At 43.1% G+C, this 22816-nt stretch overlaps 1 protein-coding gene across 1 annotated transcript in view; it reads left to right on the top strand.

Annotated features, from left to right (window-relative positions):
* FRMPD3 (FERM and PDZ domain containing 3) overlaps positions 1-22816 on the top strand; it is a 142657-nt gene that overhangs the window by 89806 nt on the left and 30035 nt on the right. The window contains exons 6-12 of the mRNA XM_066249647.1: positions 1308-1412; positions 5916-6023; positions 9594-9725; positions 11175-11294; positions 18632-18768; positions 19080-19206; positions 21322-21411. Coding sequence (XP_066105744.1) covers positions 1308-1412; positions 5916-6023; positions 9594-9725; positions 11175-11294; positions 18632-18768; positions 19080-19206; positions 21322-21411 — 819 coding nt within the window. The remainder of the gene's footprint in view (positions 1-1307; positions 1413-5915; positions 6024-9593; positions 9726-11174; positions 11295-18631; positions 18769-19079; positions 19207-21321; positions 21412-22816) is intronic.

The following is a 22816-nucleotide window of genomic DNA, read 5'->3' as shown; positions in this document are numbered from 1 at the left end:
CTCCAATCCAAGGAGCACCCAGGAGAGACTTAGTTTCAGTGTTTGCTAACCATCTGTCTTACTGTCTTACTGAATTTGTGGTATTATTTTCAAGAACTAGACAAAAAATAAAATAGAAACAATAAGAAGGCCTTGGCTGGTTGGCTAAGCGGTAGAGTGTTGGCCCGGCATGTGGAAGTCCCGGATTCAATTCCCAGCCAGGGCACACAGGAGAAGCACCCGTCTGCTTCTCCACCCTTCCCCCTCTCCTTCCTCTCTATCTCTATCTTCCCCTCCCTCAGCCAAGGCTCCATTGGAGCAAAGTTGGCCCGGCCGCTGGGGATGGCTCTGTGGCCTCTGCCTCAGGCACTAGAATGGCTCTGGCCACAACAGAGCAATGTCCCAGATGGGAAGAGGAGTGCCCCATGGTGGGCATGCTAGGTGGTTCCCAGTCGGGTGCATGCGGAGCCTGTCTGTCTGCCTCTCTGCTTCTAACTTCAGAAAAGTACCAAAAAAGTAAATAAAATAACTAGAGAGCCTAGTTGATTCTTTGGGCATTTCATATAGAACTGAACAAAGTGGTAGAGAGCCCAGATCTAGAAATCCAGAATACCTGGGTATATCCTCAATGTTTCTGTTCTTGAACAGTGTAGAAATTATGGATAAATCATTTTAGAGTACTAGGTATAATTTCTCCCACATCTAAAATCATATTTCCTATGAGCAGAGCAGAGCTGTAAGACGAATAAGATCATTTCTCTAAATCCTTTCAGATGCTTATATTGATATGTAATAAAAACTACCATTTAGGTATATTTCATATTAAGAAAACTAATATATAAAACTTCACTGTTTCGGAAGCTAAGCAGGGTCGGGCCTGGTTAGTACTTGGATGGGGAAATTTCACTGTATGTTATTATTAAAGAATTTTTGCAAACTCCCTTAGACTTAGAGCATTAATAATGGCATTCAGTTTACCCAAATTTGAATCATGCCTCACTTTTTCAGAACATACCAATCCCAGGATGGGGCAAAAGTAGGTTTACAGTTATTCATATGGAAGTTAATACAATAATTAATAAATAATACTGTAAGAATAAATTCTGTGCTTCACACATTCAAAACTGTAAACCTACTTTTTGTCCCAACCTGCATAAAGAAGCACTTAGCACATTGTCTAGCACCTAGTAAGAAATCAATACTTATTTACTGACTTACTGATCAGTAAGAGAAAGTGTACCCATCCTGAGAAATCGTAACTCTGGCGTGGCAAAGATCAGGTTTTTCTCAAGGATGGAGAACTTATCAGCCCTCTGTTCTTTTTCTAGTCCCCCAAATCTGCCTTCATCAGTGCTGCAAAGAAGGCCAAGCTGAGATCCAATCCTGCGAAAGTCCGATTTTCTGAGCAGGTGGCAGTTGAAGAAACAGATGCAGTAAGTGCACCTTCTGCTCCCTCTCCTTGGCCCTTGGCCAGAATCTGCCTGGCTGTCGAGGTCTCACTCTGGAGCAGTCGCTCATCTGCTGCTCCTCAGAGTCGAGGTCATCCCAAACGGGTTGGACTGGGAGATCTCGGGACTTTGGGTGAATAGTGAGCAAGGAGTGTGTGTCATCCAGAGAGGCTCTGGACATTGTGGGGAGAAATAATATGTTATCAATTCGCTCAAGATCCTCAAGGTGCTTAGAGAAATTTCATCTCTATCACAGTACTTTTCACTCAGAACAAGTGCTCCATGCACATCTTTTGGCTACCTCATAGAAGCAGGAATGAAGCAGTGGTTTTCTGAAGATCCGGAGAAAGTGGCTAGTGAAATTGAGCTCTCTTCACATTGAAGTGGCCCTGCAACTTCACATCTTGACTGAAGAAGGCTGTGCAGTGAAGGGTGAAGCAGACTAGGGGAATGACACAGGCTCTTATTAAGTCAGAAAGCTTTTATTATGCACCTACTGTGTTCCCAGCACCACAAGGGATGCAAAATAAATACCTGTTCCCTGCCACTGAATACATCTCGGTGATGCTGAGAGGTAAGTGGTTCAGATTGAAACAGTATAGGATCCCCCACTGAGTGTTGTCGTTTTGAGGAGCAGGTGATGTTCAGCAGCCCATTCCATGTACTGGCCAATTTGAGGGGTCATGACCCACCTGCAATCTTTCTCACTTCTTTGTGGGGTTTACATGAGCTGAGCTGTCCACTCCAGATAAGCAAATGAGAAGAGGTTGGTGGAGAGCAGAAAGATGTGTGGTTAGCTATCATGGATATGGCCAGAGCCCCCCAGGAGTCTGCAGATGTTGGTGATATCTGGTGGGTGTGGAGGTGGGGTGAAGGGATAACCCGAGCTATCAGCCACCTGTGTGCTTTTATAGGCTCTCGTAAGTTGGGCTCTCAGGAGACTCACGGCATTTATGTATTGAAACACAGCTGCAGTTGAGAGCATCTAGTAGGCCCAGACTGAGTGGGAAAATCAGTAGAGTGCCAGGCACTTCTATAGTTCTTTGAGGCAGAACCACTCATAAGAAGGGATAGAGGACACAGATGTCTTCCATCTCCATTTTCCTGACTCATTCCCAAACCCAGCCCAGGCCGTCCTCCTGTTGGAGAAGGACTGCAAAGCCCAAGGGACTAACTATAGGGCCCCACTGGTAAGGTGTCTGAATAATTGGTGGTTGGGCTTCATGCCAGTTCTAGCAGAAGAAGTTGAGGAGAAGCAGGGGTTGGTGAGAAGAGGAAAGAGAACTGTATGGAGGCCCTGCAAATCAAGGTGAAGTAGAACCTGAGGTTCAAGTCACTAAAAGAATATTTATATCCTAAGCCCTTGAAAATTCAGAGCCCTTGATTTTGGAAAGTACAGACAGGTGTAGCCTGTGGCATCTCAGCATTACAGAGTAATCAATCAAGGCCACACTACTCAGTGAAGAACTCCCTCCTTTCCTTCCCTTACCTTCTTCCCCTCTTTTTTTTCTCCCTTCTCTTCCTCTCCCTTCCACTTTTCCTTCCCCATTCTCTCCTTCCTCCACCATGACTCTCCTTCTCCATATGTTTGAGCTAGCTACAGGCAGAATCAAGCTCTCACTCCAGACCAGTCTGAGTACAAATGCTCCAGAGTAGTTGGAACCCATCCAGGTTATTTCTATTGCCCCTGGACATGCCACTAGGTGTGGTGTAAGGCTCTTGTCTGTAAAAGAGTAGGCACTACTCTAGTGGTGCTCAGGAAATTACATTGTGTCTCAAAAGCATCCCACCACCACCACCACCACCACCACCACCACCAACACCATTAGTGTAGACCATAGCAACCTCACCATTGGTTGGGACCTGGGAAAATCCATGTCCCAGTGATAACGGGCTATCCTATCATTCCTTTCGCTGCATGTTCCAAGGCTTTATTAAGCATCCAAAGCAAAAATAAATCCTGTGTTTCTTACCTACTCTATTTTTAAACTAAATCAATTAAGTAATTATCTGAGTCCAACCTAGTGTGCTAAATAAAACCTGCCACCACTGAGTGTCGTCAGCCTTAGGGTCCATGGCCTCTGGGCTTGGCAGCAGCTCAATATCTCAGGATCAGGGAGAGAACGAGGGAATCACACTTTTCCAACTCTATAACCCATCACTTCCCATCATGGCTTTACTCCTGGCTCCCCACCACTGATAACTACACCCCAACCCAGGAGGATTTACTTTTTTCTGTTTTCATACTTTGTCCATTACAGTGTCCAGATCTGGACTGTTCGGTTATAGCCTAACAGTCCACACCCACTATCTCCTTCAAAATAAAAATGCAATTACTTCATCTGGGAAAGCTTAACACCTGTTGCTTTGTTTTGGTTTTATAATTGTTCTCTAATGGATTTGTGTGTGTGCATGCATGCACATGCATGCTAAACACTACAGTAAGAGTGTAAGACTAAACCCATGTCTTTGGTTTTTGCCATATCCCCCAGGGGGTTTAGCACAGTGCATGACATGTAATAGAGGCTCAGTAAATACCCACTGAATTAACCCTTTGAGTATTATGAATGTTCATGTACATCCTCTTGCCTCCTGACCATCCAGAGTATGATTGATTTATTTTAAAAATGTGTAACGCAACATTAAAAAAAGGTAAATGTATGTTCTTCCTGTTTCCATAAATTCGTTATCAAACAAACATGACTTTAAGTTAATAAAACTGTAACTGGAACTAATTTCTTTTATTGAAAAAGAAAACTCACTCCCAGGAGTCAGCGAGCATGAAAAAAGTCACTACTCAAAGGGTTAAGGAATCTGGTCATCTTATGCAATTTTTCACTTCTGAGAAAACTGATGCTGTTGGCCCTGGAAATGGTTGGATTCTCCTGATGAGTCTAATCACTCAAGAAAGCACATATCAAGTACCTACTGCACATATATTCAGCAGCAATTTATTGAGTACCAACTGTATGCCAGGGACTCTGCTCAATGTTGTAACTACAAAGATTAAATAGAAAATGGTTATAGTGCTCTGAGTTGACTGTTTGACTGTGAAAGGCAAACTTTTTTCAAAAATATGAGAAGAGCACTAAGAGAGGTGTGTATAAGTTGCTATCGTACCACATGGGAACACCAGGTCAAAGGACCTGACAATACTGGATAAGGCTTTCTAGAATTCACATTAAAATGGATTTTAAAGAATGAGTAGGAGTTACCAATAAAGGAAAGAAGAAGGAAGAGCCCTGGCCGGTTGGCTCAGCGGTAGAGCGTCGGCCTAGCGTGCGGAGGACCCGGGTTCGATTCCCGGCCAGGGCACACAGGAGAAGCGCCCATTTGCTTCTCCACCCCTCTGCCACGCTTTCCCTCTCTGTCTCTCTCTTCCCCTCCCGCAGCCAAGGCTCCATTGGAGCAAAGATGGCCCGGGCGCTGGGGATGGCTCTGTGGCCTCTGCCCCAGGCGCTAGAGTGGCTCTGGTCGCAACATGGTGACGCCCAGGATGGGCAGAGCATCGCCCCCTGGTGGGCAGAGCGTCGCCCCTGGTGGGCGTGCCAGGTGGATCCCGGTCGGGCACATGCAGGAGTCTGTCTGACTCTCTCTCCCTGTTTCCAACTTCAGAAAAATGAAAAAAAAAAAAGAAAAGAAAAGAAAGAGGAAGGAAGAGAGAACAGTCTTTATTTTACAAATATTTATTGAGAATTTAACATACACCACTCTATAAGTAAAATGGCTGATCCAGAAAAATTTTTGCGAAGGAATAATAAAGTTCAAAATGGGTGTTATCAGTGGTTCTCAATCAGGGTTGCTAGTGTCCACTTTCAGAGAACTTTTGGAAATATCTGAGAGTGTTTTTGGTCATCCCCATGGTTTGGCATTCTATTGGCATTTAGTGTCTCAGGGTCAGAGGTATAAAGTGCCCTATAGGAAAAGTCCCTGAATGATGACTTGTCAGAGATATGGAGGCATGAAAGAGTAGCATGGATACCTGGAATGGTGAACATGACTTTGGGGAAATAGGTGCTAGGACAGGAAGAGCCTAAGATGCCACAGAGGAGGGAGAATGGTAGTCATAGAGGTGGACGTGAACTTGATTATTTAAATGAACTGGTGAAACGGAGGTGTCAGAAGATAGGAGCAGATGAGGGAGGTATGCTCCTAAAGAGGCCTCCCATGAGCCCTTCAATGTGTGGTGATCTCTGTGGGCCAAGCACCACTCTAAGCTGTGGATCTTTGAGCCACAATAGAATGTGGGCATGTCGTGACATCAAATGTTGAAGTTTTGATATGGCCCAACATCTTGGAGAATTTGGTTTTGATGTCCATGTCACATTATTATTGATCTTCTCTTTCTTCTGTCTCTTTGTCCTTTCATACTTCTAGCTCCCTGTCTCCTTTACTCACTCTTTTGTCTTCCTTTCTATACTCCTTCTCTGGCCTCTATCCTCTTTCTAAATGAGACCCTCTTTTTGTCCTTTCCCTGTCTATTCACAGAAAATGATGAAGAAAGAAGCTCTTCTCCTCATCCCCAATGTCCTGAAGGTCTTCTTAGAAAATGGACAGATCAAGTCTTTCACATTTGATGGCCGGACCACTGTTAAGGTACATAAAGAGTCTTCTCTTTTGGGCCAGTGTTGCACTCTCTAGAGCACTACAGTTGCTGGTACCCAGATTCTTCTGAGTCTGCACAGAGCTGCTTGCTCTGCCAGAACAAGGTGGCCTTTGAGCTCCTGCAAAACACACAGTCCTCAGATGAAGTACGGGAAGGGAATTTCATGACCAAATGTGTGCTAGTGATTGTAAATATATGTGTGTGCCACATATGTGTACGTGCATGTGTGTGTGCATGCACATGTTCACACACATTTACTGGTGAATTGTTTTGTATTGGTGTTACACTAAGCCTTTCAAGACTCTTAGGAACCAAAAAGTGTGAAGATCCTTAAACCACTTATAATGCAAAAGTGATTTATATTGATAAAATAACAGCTACACAAGTTTACACACAGAAATCAACAAACACAATCTCTTGGGAGATTAGCTTAGGCATGCCTTGCTGTTTAAATAATAAACAGATTTTAAGTACTGAACTAAGATTTGAAAAGTCTAGCATCCGTCCCTTTGACTATATTTTTTTGCAAAAAGAACAATTACTGATCTGTGATTCTTAATGATTCACCCAGGTATCCAAAAGTTGTATGAAAATTCCCCTAATCCTGAGGAGTAGAGATCATGATACAATTAACCCCCAGGTTCAACTCTGCTCTAAGACAGAAATAGCTATTCTTGCTTCTTCTGAACTCTCTCCAGAAAGAGAATGCCATTTCCAGAATAAATGTTTCTTTTCTTTTGTGTGTGTGTGTGTATTTTTCCGAAGTGAGAAGCGGGGGGGGGGGCAGACAGACAGACTCTCACATGTGCCCAACTGGGATCCACCCAGTATACCCATGAGGGGGTGATGCTCATCCCAACTAGGGCGTTGCTCTGCTGCAACCAGATCCATTCTAGCATCTGAGGTGGAGGCCATGGAGCCATCCTCAGCACCTGGGCCGACTTTGCTCCAGTGGAGCCTTGGCTGTGGGATGAGAAGAGAAAGATAGAGAGAAAGGAGAGGGGGGAGGGTGGAGAAGCATATGGGCACTTCTTCTGTGTGCCCTGGGAAGGAATTGAACCCAGGACTTCCACACACCACGCTGACAGTCTACTGCCAACCTAACTGGCCAGACAGAATGAATGTTTCCATGTAAGCAATGCTGCCCAGAGTGAAGGTCAGCTACAGTGCCTGCCTAGAAAACCTACCTTGGCTCAAAGGTGTTCTGGTACCCATGCAGAGGCCAAGACAACCCACTGAGTCAAGAAACCTCTCTAGGCCAAGAAACTTTCCCTAAGAAGAATTAACATATTTTTAGAGTTGACCTTACCAGTATTTCTCAGCTAGAGTTGGCATTGCCCTCTCCCAGACAGCTTTTGGGAATGTCTGAGGCAATTGGGGATCAACCTCATGGATGCTACTAGCATTTGGTCTCTCAAGGTAAAAACAAACAAACAAACAAACAAAAAAACCCACAACCACAACAACAAAAAACTAAATGTCCTTTAGAAAGTAGGAGAGTCCATGAATTATGAAGAATTGTCTCTCCAAAAGGGCCGGTAGCATCCAAATTGTAAAACACTAAGCCTATAACTTATTGATTGAAGCAAGAGCTTCTTTGGAATGCTCAGGAATACATGGATCCCCCATGGGACCAAGGACCAAAATACACTCCATAGGGTGCCCTGGGGTGGTCTCTTGGCTATTGAATGTCTCATCTCAGTCTATGAGAGGGGTATTGAACTGGAACTAAGTCACCCAAGAGTATTCAAATGCCCCTCCTCCAGGTGTGAATATCTCTTTGTGTCAGAATCGTCCTTGATGTTGATTTATAGGCTGGTATGTCTGCTTTAGAACTGTCTCCACACTGAAGCTTTTAACCCTCTATTTCCCCTTGGAGCTTTCTCCAAATATTCTCGCACCAGTGACATTACCACCCCTGTGGATTTCAGGTAACCCTAGCATTCAATGACAACAGTGCCCCCCTGGCTTGTGATCTCACCCTGACTTTAGAGAGAGTGCATTGGCTATTTGTTGGAACTTGCACAGGCTGCCAAGCCACTTGTCCCAGAGAGGTACCTGAATGAATTGACAGCCTGGCATGGGGGCTGTTACACTTGTAACACCAGTTGGCAATCACCAACTTGGCTATCCACAATCCCAATGCAGCCGAACTACAAAGAAAACCTCATCTGTTTCTGCCAGAGCTCCAGAAACACTAGCGCCTCTGTGACTACTTGGATAACACAAAGAGATACTCTCAAGTAGCCACCAATTTCCAGCTGAAAATTTGAATGGATCAATGTCTTTTTCATTTTCACTGAGGGGTTTTGGCAGCCCTGGGTGTAAGGGAGCTTCACATTCCCAAGCCTGCTTCTTGCTGTCCTTAGAGGGATGAGTGATGCTGACTCCACAAACATACACTGGAGCCCGGTATAGGCCTGAGTCACAACAGATAGATGGCAGAAGTATCAAACTGACATTTGAGCAGTCCCACAGATACTTTTCCAGATACCCTAATATTAAAAGTAGGGCAGGAGAGCAGACAGATCCCAGAAGTAGTCAGATTTATGACTGTACACAAGACACATGACATAGTTCCTCTGTGTGAACACATTTTTCAAGTTGCTGAATTGATTTTCTCTAAAAGCCAGCTACAACCAAAAATGAACATTTTGCCAGTAACTCAAATCATTCCATTTAGATTTTGAATCCAAAAAGTTGACTTTTGAATCATATAATTGTAGCTTTTTTTTTTTTTTTTTTTCCATTTTTCTGAAGCTGGAAACAGGGAGAGACAGTCTGACAGACTCCCGCATGCGCCCGACCGGGATCCACCCGGCACGCCCACCAGGGGCGAAGCTCTGCCCACCAGGGGGCGATGCTCTGCCCATCCTGGGTGTCGCCATGTTGCGACCAGAGCCACTCTAGCGCCTGGGGCAGAGGCCACAGAGCCATCCCCAGCACCCGGGCCATCTTTGCTCCAATGGAGCCTTGGCTGCGGGAGGGGAAGAGAGAGACAGAGAGGGAAAGCGCGGCGGAGGGGTGGAGAAGCAAATAGGCGCTTCTCCTGTGTGCCCTGGCCGGGAATCGAACCCGGGTCCTCCGCTAATTGTAGCTTTTGCTTTTTAAAATTCCTAAATAAAAAGTTGAGGGATAAACCAGAGTGAATATTCTTACATGAGAAGGTGAGGAAAAAACTAGCAGAGTGGTTGCACTTAGTAAGCACTCAAGAAATAATTTGTTGAAAGGAAGAAGAGAGGGAGGAAAGGAGAGCCAGCTATGACATTCTTTTGCTATATGCCTGGTCAGGCCAAATTCAGAAACACTTCTTTCTACTCCTGCACCATTGGTGTTTCCCAGGCCCAGGCCTCTAACTAGCACTAATGTGTCACTGTCCTCATCCTGGAGCACATTGCTTAGACCACCATAAAGGCCAGTGTCTGGCCCACTTTCCCAGCCTCAGCCTTTTCCCCAGCACTATCTTTCTTGGTAGTCAATCCCTTCACCCATGTTTGGTGCTTAAAGTAGCTTAAAGCTGAAACAGAATCTCCTTCTCAAGGCTCTTTCCTCTTCCATAGGATGTAATGGTGACATTACAAGACCGTCTTTCCCTGAGGTACATTGAGCACTTTGCTCTTGTCCTTGAGTATGCCGGGCCAGAACAGAACCAGAAGTTCCTGCTTCTCCAAGACAAGCAGCCCTTGGCTTATGTAAGTATCTCTTTTATCCTGGCTTGATAGCTTTGCATGTGGCTCTACTAGAGAAAAGGATACCAGGCACTCTGTGGAAAATTCATAATGATATGCTCTGCCAGGTCCCAGAAGTAACAGTTCTCAACCAAAGTCTGTACTACCCACCTCCAGAGGGCTTTTGCCAATGTCCCTTGTAACCTAAAAAGGGCATGAAGATTGTTAGTCCTGGTCTTTATGGGAAAAATATGGGATGGTAATTTACTGCATGGCTCCAAGAATGCAGAGTTGAGAAACACTGTCAACCCTTCGGTTTCCTGAAAGCTGTACCTGCTAGACTTTTCTGCCTCTGAGAGAAAACTTGGTCTTTATATGAAAGCTATGATGAAAGGGTCAGCCAATGGAGTCTAGTGAGACCAGTGATGCCAGGACAAGTGTGGAATGGGAATGGGCTGAGGAGGGCCAAGAATGGACGGTATGTCACCCATGTCATCTTCCAAGGCAGAGAAAGAGAAAGTGTCTTATCATTTTAAACTTTGCCATATGGGAAAAACTGGGGTGATTCAGGATGGCAGCATAGTATTTCACCAACAGCGAGACAGCGGGAAGAGCCAAAGGACAACCAGGGCCAATCAATTTCCCAGAGAGGGAAGAAAGGAGTCAGAGAGAGACAGTTGGGAAGAAATGGCTAAATGGAAGTGAAACAAAGCCAAAATCACATGCAAAAATAAAAAGGAGAGGGGAGGATTTTGGAAAGAAAAATTCTTCAAGTTCAGCTCTCAGTCAAATGCAATCCAGAAACTCACAGGTTCACACCCATGAAGGTAGGGGCTGTGGGTATCCTGCTTGGAGGGAGTCCTAAATGCCTCCTCACCCCTCAAGAGGTCTTTTGAGCCCAATTGGTCTCTTGCTCCAAATGGGATTTTAAACATTTTTATTAAAAAAAAACAACACACCACTTCAAATATCCACAGGAGTAGAAGGATTTCTATAAAGAATCTCAATACCCAATGCTTGTTTCAGCAGGTACTGATATATATTGCCCATTTGTTTCATCTATACCTCCAAATGGAATTTTAAATCTTAGATTTAGCTTCTAATCAGCAACTTGCTCTGCTTGAGGCTGGGGCCCCCTATAAGGTAAATGCAGTTGCCCCATAGCTGGAACAGTCAAAGAAATTCCCAGGAGCCCTCTTTTCCTATCTGGTATCTGGGGTCTTAGACCCAATTGTTAATAAAGGCCACATTCTGGATAAGTGATGAAAAAATTCTAGTCACTTGGGTCAGAAGGGCAGAAAAGACCTGGCTCCTCATCACTTTTCTCTAAGGATAAATGGAATTGGCCAGGCAGGAGACAGCACTCTTGTTCTGCCCCAAACCCCACCTTGACAAGTCACAAGCTGGCTCCCACAGGCATGGCCATTGATCCCCAGATCTCTTTGCCTCCCACTTCTCATCCCTGGCATTCAGGTGGTGCAGCGGACGCACTATCACGGAATGAAATGCCTCTTCCGAATAAGCTTCTTTCCCAAAGACCCTGTGGAGCTGCTGCATCGGGATCCTGCTGCTTTCGAATACCTGTACATCCAGGTAGAGTCTGATTGGGGATACACAGACAGACAGTCCCATGAACAAAAAGGCAGGCAAGCTGTTCTACCATCACAATGATGTCACTATGTAAGTTTTTCCAACTTCCAGGGAGCTCTGAAAGCCCTTTCCTTTTCTGCTACCACTGTAGGCCATGGTCAAGTTGATTGGCCTGGTGACCTAAACTGGCTGTAGCTCGAAGTCCTGTCTGTTTAAAAAGATTTCATCGGCCCTGGCTGGTTTGCTCAGCAGTAGAACATTGGCTTGGCATGTGGAAGTCCTGGATTTGATTCCCGGTCAGAGCACACAGGAGAAGCGTCCATCTGCTTCTCCACCCTTCCCCCTCTCCTTTCTCTCTCTCTCTCTCTTCCCTTCCTGCAGCCAAGGCTACATTGAAGCAACATTGGCCTGGGCACTGAGGATGGCTCCATAGCCTCCACCTCAGGCACTGGAATGGCTCTGGTTGCAACGGAGCAGTGTCCCAGAGGGGCAGAGCATCGCCCCCTAGTGGGCTTGCCAGGTGGATCCCGGTTGGGCACATGCAGGAGTCTGTCTCTCTGCCTCCCTGCTTCTCACTTCAGAAAAATACAAAAAACAAACAAACAAGCAAAAGAAAAACCGATTTCATAAATTTTCAAGAGCAAGTAACACCAATAACTCTGGCACCATCACAGAATCTCAAGGTTTAACAAGCCCATTTCTGTTACAGGAGTTTCTAACCCCTATTGCCTAGCTCCAGTAAGGAGATAATTCCCGATTCGGTTCATCCAGAGACATTTGCTGAGCATTTATTTATTCTGGGTCAGATCTTGTGCCCAGTGCTGGTAATCAAGATGAACAAAGAAATGTCTGACTCACTAGATCTCATAGATATGTGCACAAATAAATATAAAATAGTGTGGCAGGGTGAAATGACAGTAATGGCATCCAAGAAGCAGTTTGCCAACTCTCCATGGAGGGAGATAGTGAAGACTTCACAGAAGAAGTTTTATGTGCATGCTCTTAGGCTCCAAGGATGAGTGGATATTTGCTGTGTGCAGAAGTGGAGTGGAAGGGGTACATTCTATACAAAGGGACTTGCATCTGCAAAGGCTTGGTAGATTGAAATAGCACAGCATGATGCGAGAGCTGGGAGTAATTTATTATGGCTGGAGTGCAGAATGTGAGGTAAGAATTGGTACAAAATGAAATGTGAGGGACAGTAAGCAGGTCATAAAGGGTTTGATTGGTCATGGTAAGCACAGGCTTTAAAATAATTTAGGGCAATGGTTCTTAAAGTGTGGTTCCTGGACCAGCAGCAGCAGGAACTTCTTAGAAGCAAATTCTTGAGCCCTAGCCTAGTCCTAATAAATCAGAAACTCTGGCATTTGGGCCCAGCAACCTGTTTTAACATGACTTCTAAGGCAGTGGTCCCCAACCCCCAGGCCACAGACCAGTACCAGTCCGTGGGCCATTTGGTACCGGTCCGCAGAGAAAGAATAAATAACTTACATTATTTCCGTTTTATTTATATGTAAGTCTGAACAATGTTTTATTTTTTAAAAATGGCCAGATTTCCTCCGTTACATCTGTCTAAGACTCATTCTTGATGCTCGTCTCGGTCACATGATACACTTATCCGTCCCACCCTAAAGGTCGGTCTGTGAAAATATTTTTTGACATTAAACCAGTCCGTGGCCCAAAAAAGGTTGGGGACCACTCTTCTAGGGGATTCTGATGTCCAATGGTATTTGAGAACGACTGCTTCAGGGCAGTGGATCTTAACTCTAGCTGCACATTAGAATTATCTGGGAAGCTTAGAAAAAAAACTGTTCTGCCTGGCCTGAGGTGGCACAGTGGATAAAAGCAACAACCTGGAATGGTGAAATCGCCAGTTCAAAACCCTAGAGTTCCCTGGTCAAGGCACATATGGGAGTTGATGCTTCCTACTCCTCCCCCCTTCTCTCTCCTCTCCTCTCCTCTCCTCTCCTCTCCTCTCCTCTCCTCTCCTCTCCTCTCCCTCTAAAAATAAATAAATAAATAAAATCTAAAAAAGATTAACAAAAAATATTCTTCCCACCCAAGACCAAATAAATAAAAATCTATGGTAATGGGTTCCACACATTTACTTTTCCCAAATTCCTCATGTGATTCTAATGTACACGTAAAGAAATCTTGCTGTAGGGTGGGGACACAGAATGTTGAAGGGAAAACAACCTAGTCATATGAGCAATTTTGAAAGATCACATAGTGCTTAGAAAGTATACCAACTAGGGAGTTATCACAGTGGTCCAGAAGAGAAATGATGGGGGCTGGAATCAGGGCAGTGATGGATGGGAGGAGATGGGATGCAAGAAATACTTAAAAGGTAGAATCGGTGGACTTTGACTCAATGAGTGATAGAAGTAGTGTTCTTTCCCAAGTTAGAGAATATAGATAGTGGAATGGGTTTGAGGAAAAAATTAGTTCATTTGAGGTATGTTGAGTTTTAGGTGTCCATAGGGCATACAGATTGCTTGATGAAAGAAGGTAAAAAAAATTATCAAAACTCATCTCTGGTGATGTCTCTGATAGAAATATGCTATGAGACATCATGGTTATCCTTGCTGCCCCTTCTGAAAACCTAAAGTGATAGGAATATTTCTCAAACTCCCCTGGTTTCCTTTACCAGCACTTTAGGGGGCAATGAGTTGTGGTACCTCTATGAATTTTATGAGTTTAGTTCTCACTTTATTTGCCCTATGTTTCTTCATTCAAACTTCTGGAGATCATCTTAGTTAAAATATTTTGGACATGGGAGGGAGGGAGGGAGGGAGAGAGTTAGGGGGAGGGGGAGGGGCACAGAGAACTAGATAGAGGGTGGCGGAGGACAATCTGACTTTGGGCGAGGGGTATGCAACATAATTTAATGACAAAATAACCTAGACATGTTTTCTTTGAATATATGTACCCTGATTTATTAATATCATCCCATTACCATTAATAAAAATTTATTATAAAAAATATATATTTTGGAATTTGGTGACAAAACATGTCCACCCTCTCCCTCCCCTTTGTGATGATATGGACTTCAGCTGTATTCTTTCTTTTTTTTAATTAATTTATTTATTTATTCATTTTAGAGAGGAGAGGGGGGAGAGGGGGGAGAAAGAGAGAGAGAGAGAGAGAGAGAGAGAGAAGGGGGAGGAGCTGGAAGCATCAACTCCCATATGTGCCTTGACCAGGCAAGCCCAGGGTTTCGAACCGGCGACCTCAGCATTCCAGGTCGATGCTTTATCCACTGTGCCACCACAGGTCAGGCCTGTATTCTTTCTTTAAAAAAATTAATATTATTTTTTAAAATTATTTTTGTTATAATTGACACACAATATTATATTAGTTTGAGGTGCATAGTGAGTAGACCTTTATATATGTTACGAAATGATCACCCTGATAAGTCTAGTACCCTTCTGACAACACACATAGCTATTATGATATTATTTACTTTATTTCTTTTTTTTATGCTGAACACCTTTATTGAGATCTAATTGACACATAACAAATTGCACATATTTAAAATTTACAATTTGGTACGTTTTGGCATATGTTTATACCCATAAAACCATCACCACAGTCAAGATACCAAATATAGCCTGACCAGGCGGTGGCGCAGTGGATAGAGCGTTGGACTGGGATGCAGAGGTCCCAGGTTCGAGACCCTGAGCTCGGCAGCTTGAGCATGGGCTCAACTAGTTTGAGCAAAAGCCCACCAGCTTGAACCCAAGATCGCTGGCTCCAGCAAGGGTTTACTCGCTCTGCCGAAGGCCTGCAGTCAAGGCACATATGAGAAAGCAATCAATGAACAACTAAGATGTTGCAATGCGCAATGAAAAACTAATGATCGATGCTTCTCATCTCTCTCCGTCCCTGTCTATCCCTCTCTCTGACTCACTCTTTCTCTCTGTAAAAAACAAATAAATTTTTTAAAAAATTAAAAAAAAAAGATACCAAATATATTCATCACCCTCAAAGGTTTCCTCGGGCTCTTTTGTGATTCATGTCTTCATCTCCAGGCAACAACTGACCTGCTTTCTGTCAAATAGATTAGTTTGTATTTCTAGAGTTTTCTATAAATGAAATTGTACAGTATGTGGATTTATTTTGGTCTTTTTTTTCCTCTCAGATAGTGATTTTGAGACCCATCCATGCTGTTGTGTGTATCAGTATTTCATTTTTATTGTTGAATGGTATTCCATAGCATGGATATACCAAAATTTGTTTAGCAGATTCCCTGCTGATGGATAATTAGGTTGTTTCAAGGTTTTGGCTAATACAAAAAAAGCTTTAATAAACATTCATGCACAAATCTTTCTATGACACATATTTTCTTTTCACTTGAATAAATACCTAAGATTGGAATGATTGGATCATACAGTAGATCTGTATTTATTTAACTTCTTAAAGAAATTCCAATACTGTTTTCCAAAGTGGCTGTATTGTTTCACATTCCCACTTACTATGCATGAGAATCCGAGTTTCTCCATATCCTCATAAGCATTGGTATTGACAGTATATATATCTTTATTTTAGTAATTCCGATAATATGCAGTGGTATTTCATTGTGGTTTACATTTGCATTTGTTAATGACTAATGATTTTAAACATCTTTTCATATGCTTGTTTATCATCATGCATCTTTCTTGGTGAGGTGTCTGTTCGAATCTTTTGACCACTTTTTTATTGAGGTTGTTCATTTTCTTGTTACCAAGTTTTGCGAGTTATTTATGTAGTCTGGATACAAGTCATTTGTTGGATATGTTACTTGCAGTTATTTTCTCCCAGTCTATGGGCTGTCTTTTTAGTCTCTAAACAATGTCTTTCACAGAGCAAAAGTTTTACTGTATTTCCCTATGTATAAGATGCAACCTTTTTCGATAACTTTGGGGTCTAAAAACGGGATGTGTCTTATACAGTAGTTGTGGCATTTCAAATGCCATAGATGAAATTGAGGACAAGGCAATATATGAAGACAGCAATTCATCATCAGACACAGATAAGGACCAGCTAATGGATGGGAGTTTTGACAGTAGTAAGAAGTTGTATGAATTTTATGATGAATAAAACTTGAGTTTAATAACTTTATGTAGCCTGACCAGGTGGTGGCACAGTGGATAGAGTGTCAGACTGGGATGCGGACGACCCAGGTTCGAGACCCCAAGGTCGCCAGCTTGAGCGCGGGCTCCTCTGGTTTGAGCAAAGCTAACCAGCTTGAGCCCAAGGTCGCTGGCTCAAGCAAGGGATCACTCGGTCTGCTGTAGCTCCCCCCACCATAAAGTCACATATGAGAAAGCAATCAATGAACAACTAAGGTGCCGCAACAAAGAATTGATGCTTCTCATCTCTCTCCCTTCCTGTCTGTTCCTCTCTTTGACTCTCCCGTTCTTTGTCACGAAATAAATAAATAAATAAAATTAAAAATAGATAAATTTTAAAAAATTAATTAAAAATAACTTTATGTAATAGATTTTTCTTAAAATTTCAGGGCCCAAAAATAAGGTGTGTCTTATACATGAGAGCATCTTATACATGGGGAAATACAGTAATTTTGATGAAGTCTGATTTGTCAATTTGTTCTTTTATAGATTGTGCTTGTGGTGTCATACCTAAGAAATCTTTGCTTAACCCAAGATCACAAATATTTTCTTCTATTTTTCTCTGGAAGTTTATTATTTTAGATTTTACATTTAAGTCTGTGATTTATTTTGAGTTAACTTTTGTATATGGTACAAGGTACTAATCAAAGTTGTTTTTTGTTTTGTTTTGCTTTGTTTTTCGTGCATATGGATACCTAGTTGTTCCAGCACTATTTGTTGAAAAGACTATCCTTTCTCCACTGAATTGCCTTTGCACTTTTGTCAAAAATTAGTTGTCTATATATGTGTGGGTCTATTTCTGAACTCTCTTCTATTCCATTGATCTACCTGTTTATGCCAACATCATACTCTTTTGATTAATGTAGCTTTATAATAAGTCTTAAAATTGGGTAGTATTTGCCCTCCAACTTTGTTCTTCTGCAAAATTGTTTTGACCATTGTAGGTCCTTTGCATTTCCGTGTGAATGTTATAATTTGCTTGTCAATTTCTACCAAAACCATGCTGTGATTCTTTATTATAAAATTAAATTTAATGGTATGACATTAATTAACAAGAGTACATAGGTTTCAGGTAAATATCTCTATAGCATTTGAACTGTTGATTGTGTTGTGTGTCCATTACCCAAAATCAAATCATTTTGTCTGCATGATTCTGATTGTGTTGACTCTATAGATGAATTTGGAGACAATTGACATCTTAATAATATTGAGTCTTCAAATCCATGAACACTATATCTCTATATTTATTTGTTGTCTTTAATTTTTCTCAGCAATTTTTTCTAGTTTTCAATGAAGGTCTTTCACACATTTTGACAGATGTAGCCTTAGTTTCTTTCATATTTTTGATACTATGATAAATGGTTTTGATTTTTAATTTCTATTCTGATTGTCACAAATATGTAGAAATGTAATTCTTTTAGTATATTAATCTTATATCTTTCAACTGTGCTAACTCATTAGTTATAATAATTCTTTTTGTAGATCCTATTGGATTTTTTACATCAATTATCATTGATGAAGCATTGCTTTTCTACTTTTTACTATGCTATAGTGATATCACCATGGTTTCCTAGTCCCTTACCTCATCTTGGTTCTACTTCAACACAATGGGCAACTGGTCTAACCAAGGCTGAATCATTGATAGCTGAGACTCTGACCTTCAGGGTTTGAGAATTATCATACCCTTGGCCAGTAGCTCTAAGGTACCCCTTTTGGGATAGCATAAGGAAGACTGGCTCATCAGTATTTTTGACCCTCAGAACCCATGGAACAGAATATCTGCCCCATCTCTGCAATCCATGTCTCATCCTGGGTTTCTAGGCCAGAGGTCTATACAGAGCCCATCCCGATGTCTCTCTTCCTTTGTTCCCATTTGAGCTGGGAGTGAGTATAGGCCCCTGAGAAAAGGCAGGGTGGGTTGTTGTAACCAGAAGAAAAAAAAAGAAGTCTTCCTTTTGCAGTGACCTAAATGTTCTGCTCACTTACACCAGTGTGTGCACCCATCACTGAGAAGAAAACTCTTCAATATCTGCTGAATAAAGTAAATTGTGTTTCTGATACCTGAGGTTCCTCTGTTACCTCTTCCCTAAAGACAGAACTTTCCTCTTCTCCTAATTTAAGAAGTTTTCCTTATACTGGGATGCTTTTCTAGGATGGAAGGGAGTTGATGGGTGGGTGGGGAGAGAACATTTCCTTTAACTAACGGGTGTGGACTACTCTCTCTCACAGAGTCGGAACGATGTTATCCGAGAACGCTTTGGAATGGACGCCAGGCCAGAGATGCTTTTGGGCCTTGCTGCCCTCCACATCTATATCACTGTCTCAGCCACTCGACCTAGTCAGAAGATTTCACTCAAGAATGTGGAGTGAGTTGTGCTGGGACCCTTCTAAAGCTGTGTATGGAAAACATGCAATGGTTGAGCTTTTCAGGAATGTAGGTCTTGGATGGGAGTAAGAATTGAAGTTCTTCACACCTAAACCATGATGTCCTTGAGCTACAGCTTCTATGAGAAAACTGTGGACAGTGTTATTCTCCTGCCCCCTATCTGTCTTTCTTTTTCTCCCAGACTTCATTCCTTCATCTATGCCTCTCAGATTCAGTTTCTGCCTTACCATTTTGCTTTCTCTGTCCTACTTTGTCTCTCTCGTTAATTTTTTACTTTTCTTCTGATTTTAGGAAGGAGTGGGGCTTGGAACCTTTCCTTCCCCCCTCCCTCCTTCAGAGCATCAAAGAGAAGAACCTCCGGAAATCTCTCTCTCAGCAACTGAAGGCTCATCAAACACATCCTTGCAGCGGCACCAAGGTACCCAAAGTAGGCCATTGGGCACCTGCTCAAGCACTAGTGGCCATGGGGGCTCCGGCATGGTTTCCCAGCAGGTCTGGTCTTCTTGGGATCCTCCTCATTGTTTTCAACTTGAGTACCATAAAGCTTGACTGGATATGGGGGACAATTGTGGAGAGGGGTTTTCCCCAAACCTGAGCCTCACCCAGGGGCAGCTCACTGGCCAATCACTGAGAAATTCCAGAGTCCTCAGAGCAAAGAGACTAGATACAGGAGGATAAAATTCTCATGTCATTTCACCCATTTAGTCAGTGTTGGCTAGCTAGCATCTGCTGTGTGGACAACACTAGACGCTGAGTAGCACATGTTTTTCATAAAAGTGACTGTTCTTTCCCTCATTCAATTTTTAATTCATCAATCCTAGGACAGAGAAATTTGGGAAATAAAAGCCCAGCCTGGTGAGACAAGGCATAGCCTGGAGAATGGGTCACTGGGTGACATGTTGTGGGCTCAGGTCACTGCTCTGCATTCCTGAATTTCTTGAGTACCCTCTGAGGAACTCCCACTTCCTACCCCCCCAAGCCCACAGGCCCTTCTCAAGCTTGTGAAGCTCAGTCTGCTTGTGCCTAGAAAGCAGGAGTTGTGGGGAGAGGCACTGAAATCAGCATGCAGATGTAGACACAGACATAGTCATTCCCATATATTCCATCCATTCCACATTCTTTGCATTACCAACTAGCTTCTCTTTTAAGATGCATACATAGTTCCCCAGAGAGTTAAGCCATTCTTACCTTGCTGTGAATATTTAATTAGATTGTTTTATCCCAGCTGAGAACATTAGTGCTCCTAACCATCTCCTTAGCAAACATTTTTTTGAGACTCCCCAGTGCTTGGGCTGGAGACACAAAGTTGAAGAATACTTGTTTTCCACCCTCACTTCAGGCACAAGCTAGTGGGAAAACACCACAGTCAGTCAGAACACAATGTGACAAGCATGGGTGCTTTGAAAGCATGCAAAGGAACACTCAGCCTAAACCAAGAAAGGTAGAAAAGGCCAGGAACTGGTATATTTGATGCCAAAGCAGGGTCTTGATGAGCAGATAAGAGTTTTTCTAGATGAGTTGTGGAAAGGAAGACTTTCCCAGACAGGTAAATCTGTACAAAGCCCTTGGGACATGAGAGAATGTAGTACATGAAAAGAAATGCAAATAATTCAGCATAAGCCAAGACAGAGTTTAAGGAAGATACCTGGATGGGAAGAAGTGGGGGGCAAGAGAGGAGGTTGGAGAGGTTGGCAGGAGCCAATCTATGAACGGTCTTGTGTGCTGTGGAAAGGATTTCTACTTCACCCCGTAGGCAGCCGAGAGTCCATTAAAGGGTTTAAGCAGGCAGCTAATGTGATTAATTTTATGTTTTAGTATGCTACCTCTAAGCAGTGTGGAGGGGTTTAGGGGAAGGCTTGTCAGTACTGAAGGCATACTGGCTGCTACACTGACACAAGTAGCAGACATCAAGGCAATGACTATGGGGCTAGCTAGAGAAAAAAAGGATGGATAGACAAAAGGTGGAATCAAGATTATATGGTGACTAGTAGCCTTCTCAGGTAAAAGAATGAGGGAGGAGTCCAGTGTGACTCTCAGGTTTCTTGCTGGAACCCCCAGGGGATGCTACAACCACTGTCTGAGACTTTTGTATGAGAAAATGCCGTAGGAAGAGCAGATTTGTGACTTAGGTATGCTCAGGGTAAAAGGTATTGAGGGGAGAGCCCCGGTTGGGGATGGACAGTACCTACTGGCTATAAGGGATATCAGGAGATAGGTATAGATGAGGTGGGGGTCTCATAGTTGGGGAAGGGTGTTGAAATTAACCTAAGAACAAAATTAATAAGCTGGATTCTTAAGGAACAAAGATCAGGAAGAAACAGAGTATTTAGGAAGGGAGAGGGGATGCTAGAGGCAAGAGCTATCCTAATGAATGGAAACCTTTCTGCACTTTCTTCAAGGATCTCTTCACATTCCCACAGTATGCCTTGCTGACTTGTTTTTGTATTAAGATGTTGGCATTTCTTCCTGAGAACACAGATTTGCTTTTGTGTGTCTCAAGTTTCTCATATGTCTGGTTGGGTTGTTTCCACAGGGTTCCACAATTCAGGCAAAGCTCCAGTATCTTCGAATTCTGAATGAACTTCCAACCTTCACTGGCGTTTTGTTCAACACTGTGGGCCTGGTCAGTGAAAGCAATGGGGCTGGGTGGAAGGGAGCCCTCTGTGGATGCTGGGTGGAGGGCCGGAGGAACTCCATTAGAGCTCTAGGATTGGCATTCTGTCTCAGCAAATATTTATAAAGGTCTTCCCTCCTCTTCCTCCTTCTCCCTCTCCCTTTCAATGGTGCTCTGTCCTGCTTCTGGTAAAATGGTAAAGTAGAAGGCTATATTTGTTTCAGTAACCCTCCATGACTGTTTTGTGTCCCCTTTCCTCAATTTCAGAGGTTGGCAAACTTTTTCCATAAAGGAGAGTAAATTTTCAGGCTTTGCAGTCAGGCTATGCACCTGTCACAAATACTCAACCCTGCTATTGTGGCACGTAAGCAGCCATGAACAATACATAAACAAATTATTGTGTCTGTGTTCCAGTATCTATTTATGGACACTGAAATTTCAATTTCATGTAATTTTCACATATCACAATATATGATTCTTTTGAATTTTTTCCAACCATTTAAAATGTAGGCCCTGGCTAGTTGGCTCAGTGGTAGAGTGTCGGCCCAGTGTGTGGATGTCCCAGGTCAATTACTAGGCAGTGCACACAGGAGAAGCACCCATCTGCTTCTCCATCCTTCCCTTTTTCCTTTCTCTTTATCTCTCTCTTCCCCTCCCACAGCCAAGGCTCCACTGGAGCAAAGTTGGCCCAGTGCTGAGGATGGCTCCATGGCCTCCACCTCAAGTGCTAGAATGGCTCCGGTTGCAACAGAGCAATGCCCCAGATTGGCAGAGCATCGCCCCCTAGTGGACTTGCCGGGTAGATCCCTGTTGGGCTCATGCAGGAGTCTATCTCTCTGCCTCCCTGCTTCTCACTTCAGATAGATAAATAAACAAACAAACAAATAAATAAATAATAAAATGTAAAAACTGTTCTTAGTTCATGGACCATATGAAAACTGGTAGTGGGCCAGATTTGCCCATGGGTCAGAATTTGCTGACCCTTTCTCTGTTTCATTGCCCTTCTTTATACCCCCACAAGCTTCCTGAGTCAGCATGCTTTCCTCTGCTTACCTAAGGCCTCTACTAAAGCAACACCCTTCTCAGGTTAGGGAGGGACTAGTGGTCCCTCTAAGACTGTGTCCCCAATTAGTTTACTATAGTGAGCTACAGTGAAAAGAAATTCAAATCAACTTGCTGACTAGATCCAGGTGCTATTATGCTCCGGGAACACACTGTCATGCTTGTAGGACACACCGATGGAAAGTTGCTTATCAAAGTATCTACAGCAGATGGAAGAGGTTCCTCAGGGTGAAGCTAATATCATGGATTTGGCTGGCAGAGGGCTCAGGCTTGATGGCACCAAAAAGCCTGTCAGGACCACTTAAGAAAATTCAGTCCGCAAGGCACAAAAGTAACATTTACATACTAGGAT

This window comes from Saccopteryx bilineata, chromosome X, assembly GCF_036850765.1.
Source record: "Saccopteryx bilineata isolate mSacBil1 chromosome X, mSacBil1_pri_phased_curated, whole genome shotgun sequence".
Taxonomy (NCBI): Eukaryota; Metazoa; Chordata; class Mammalia; order Chiroptera; family Emballonuridae; genus Saccopteryx; species Saccopteryx bilineata.
Note: the sequence above shows the minus strand (reverse complement) of the source record. Positions and strands in the feature narration are given on the sequence as shown.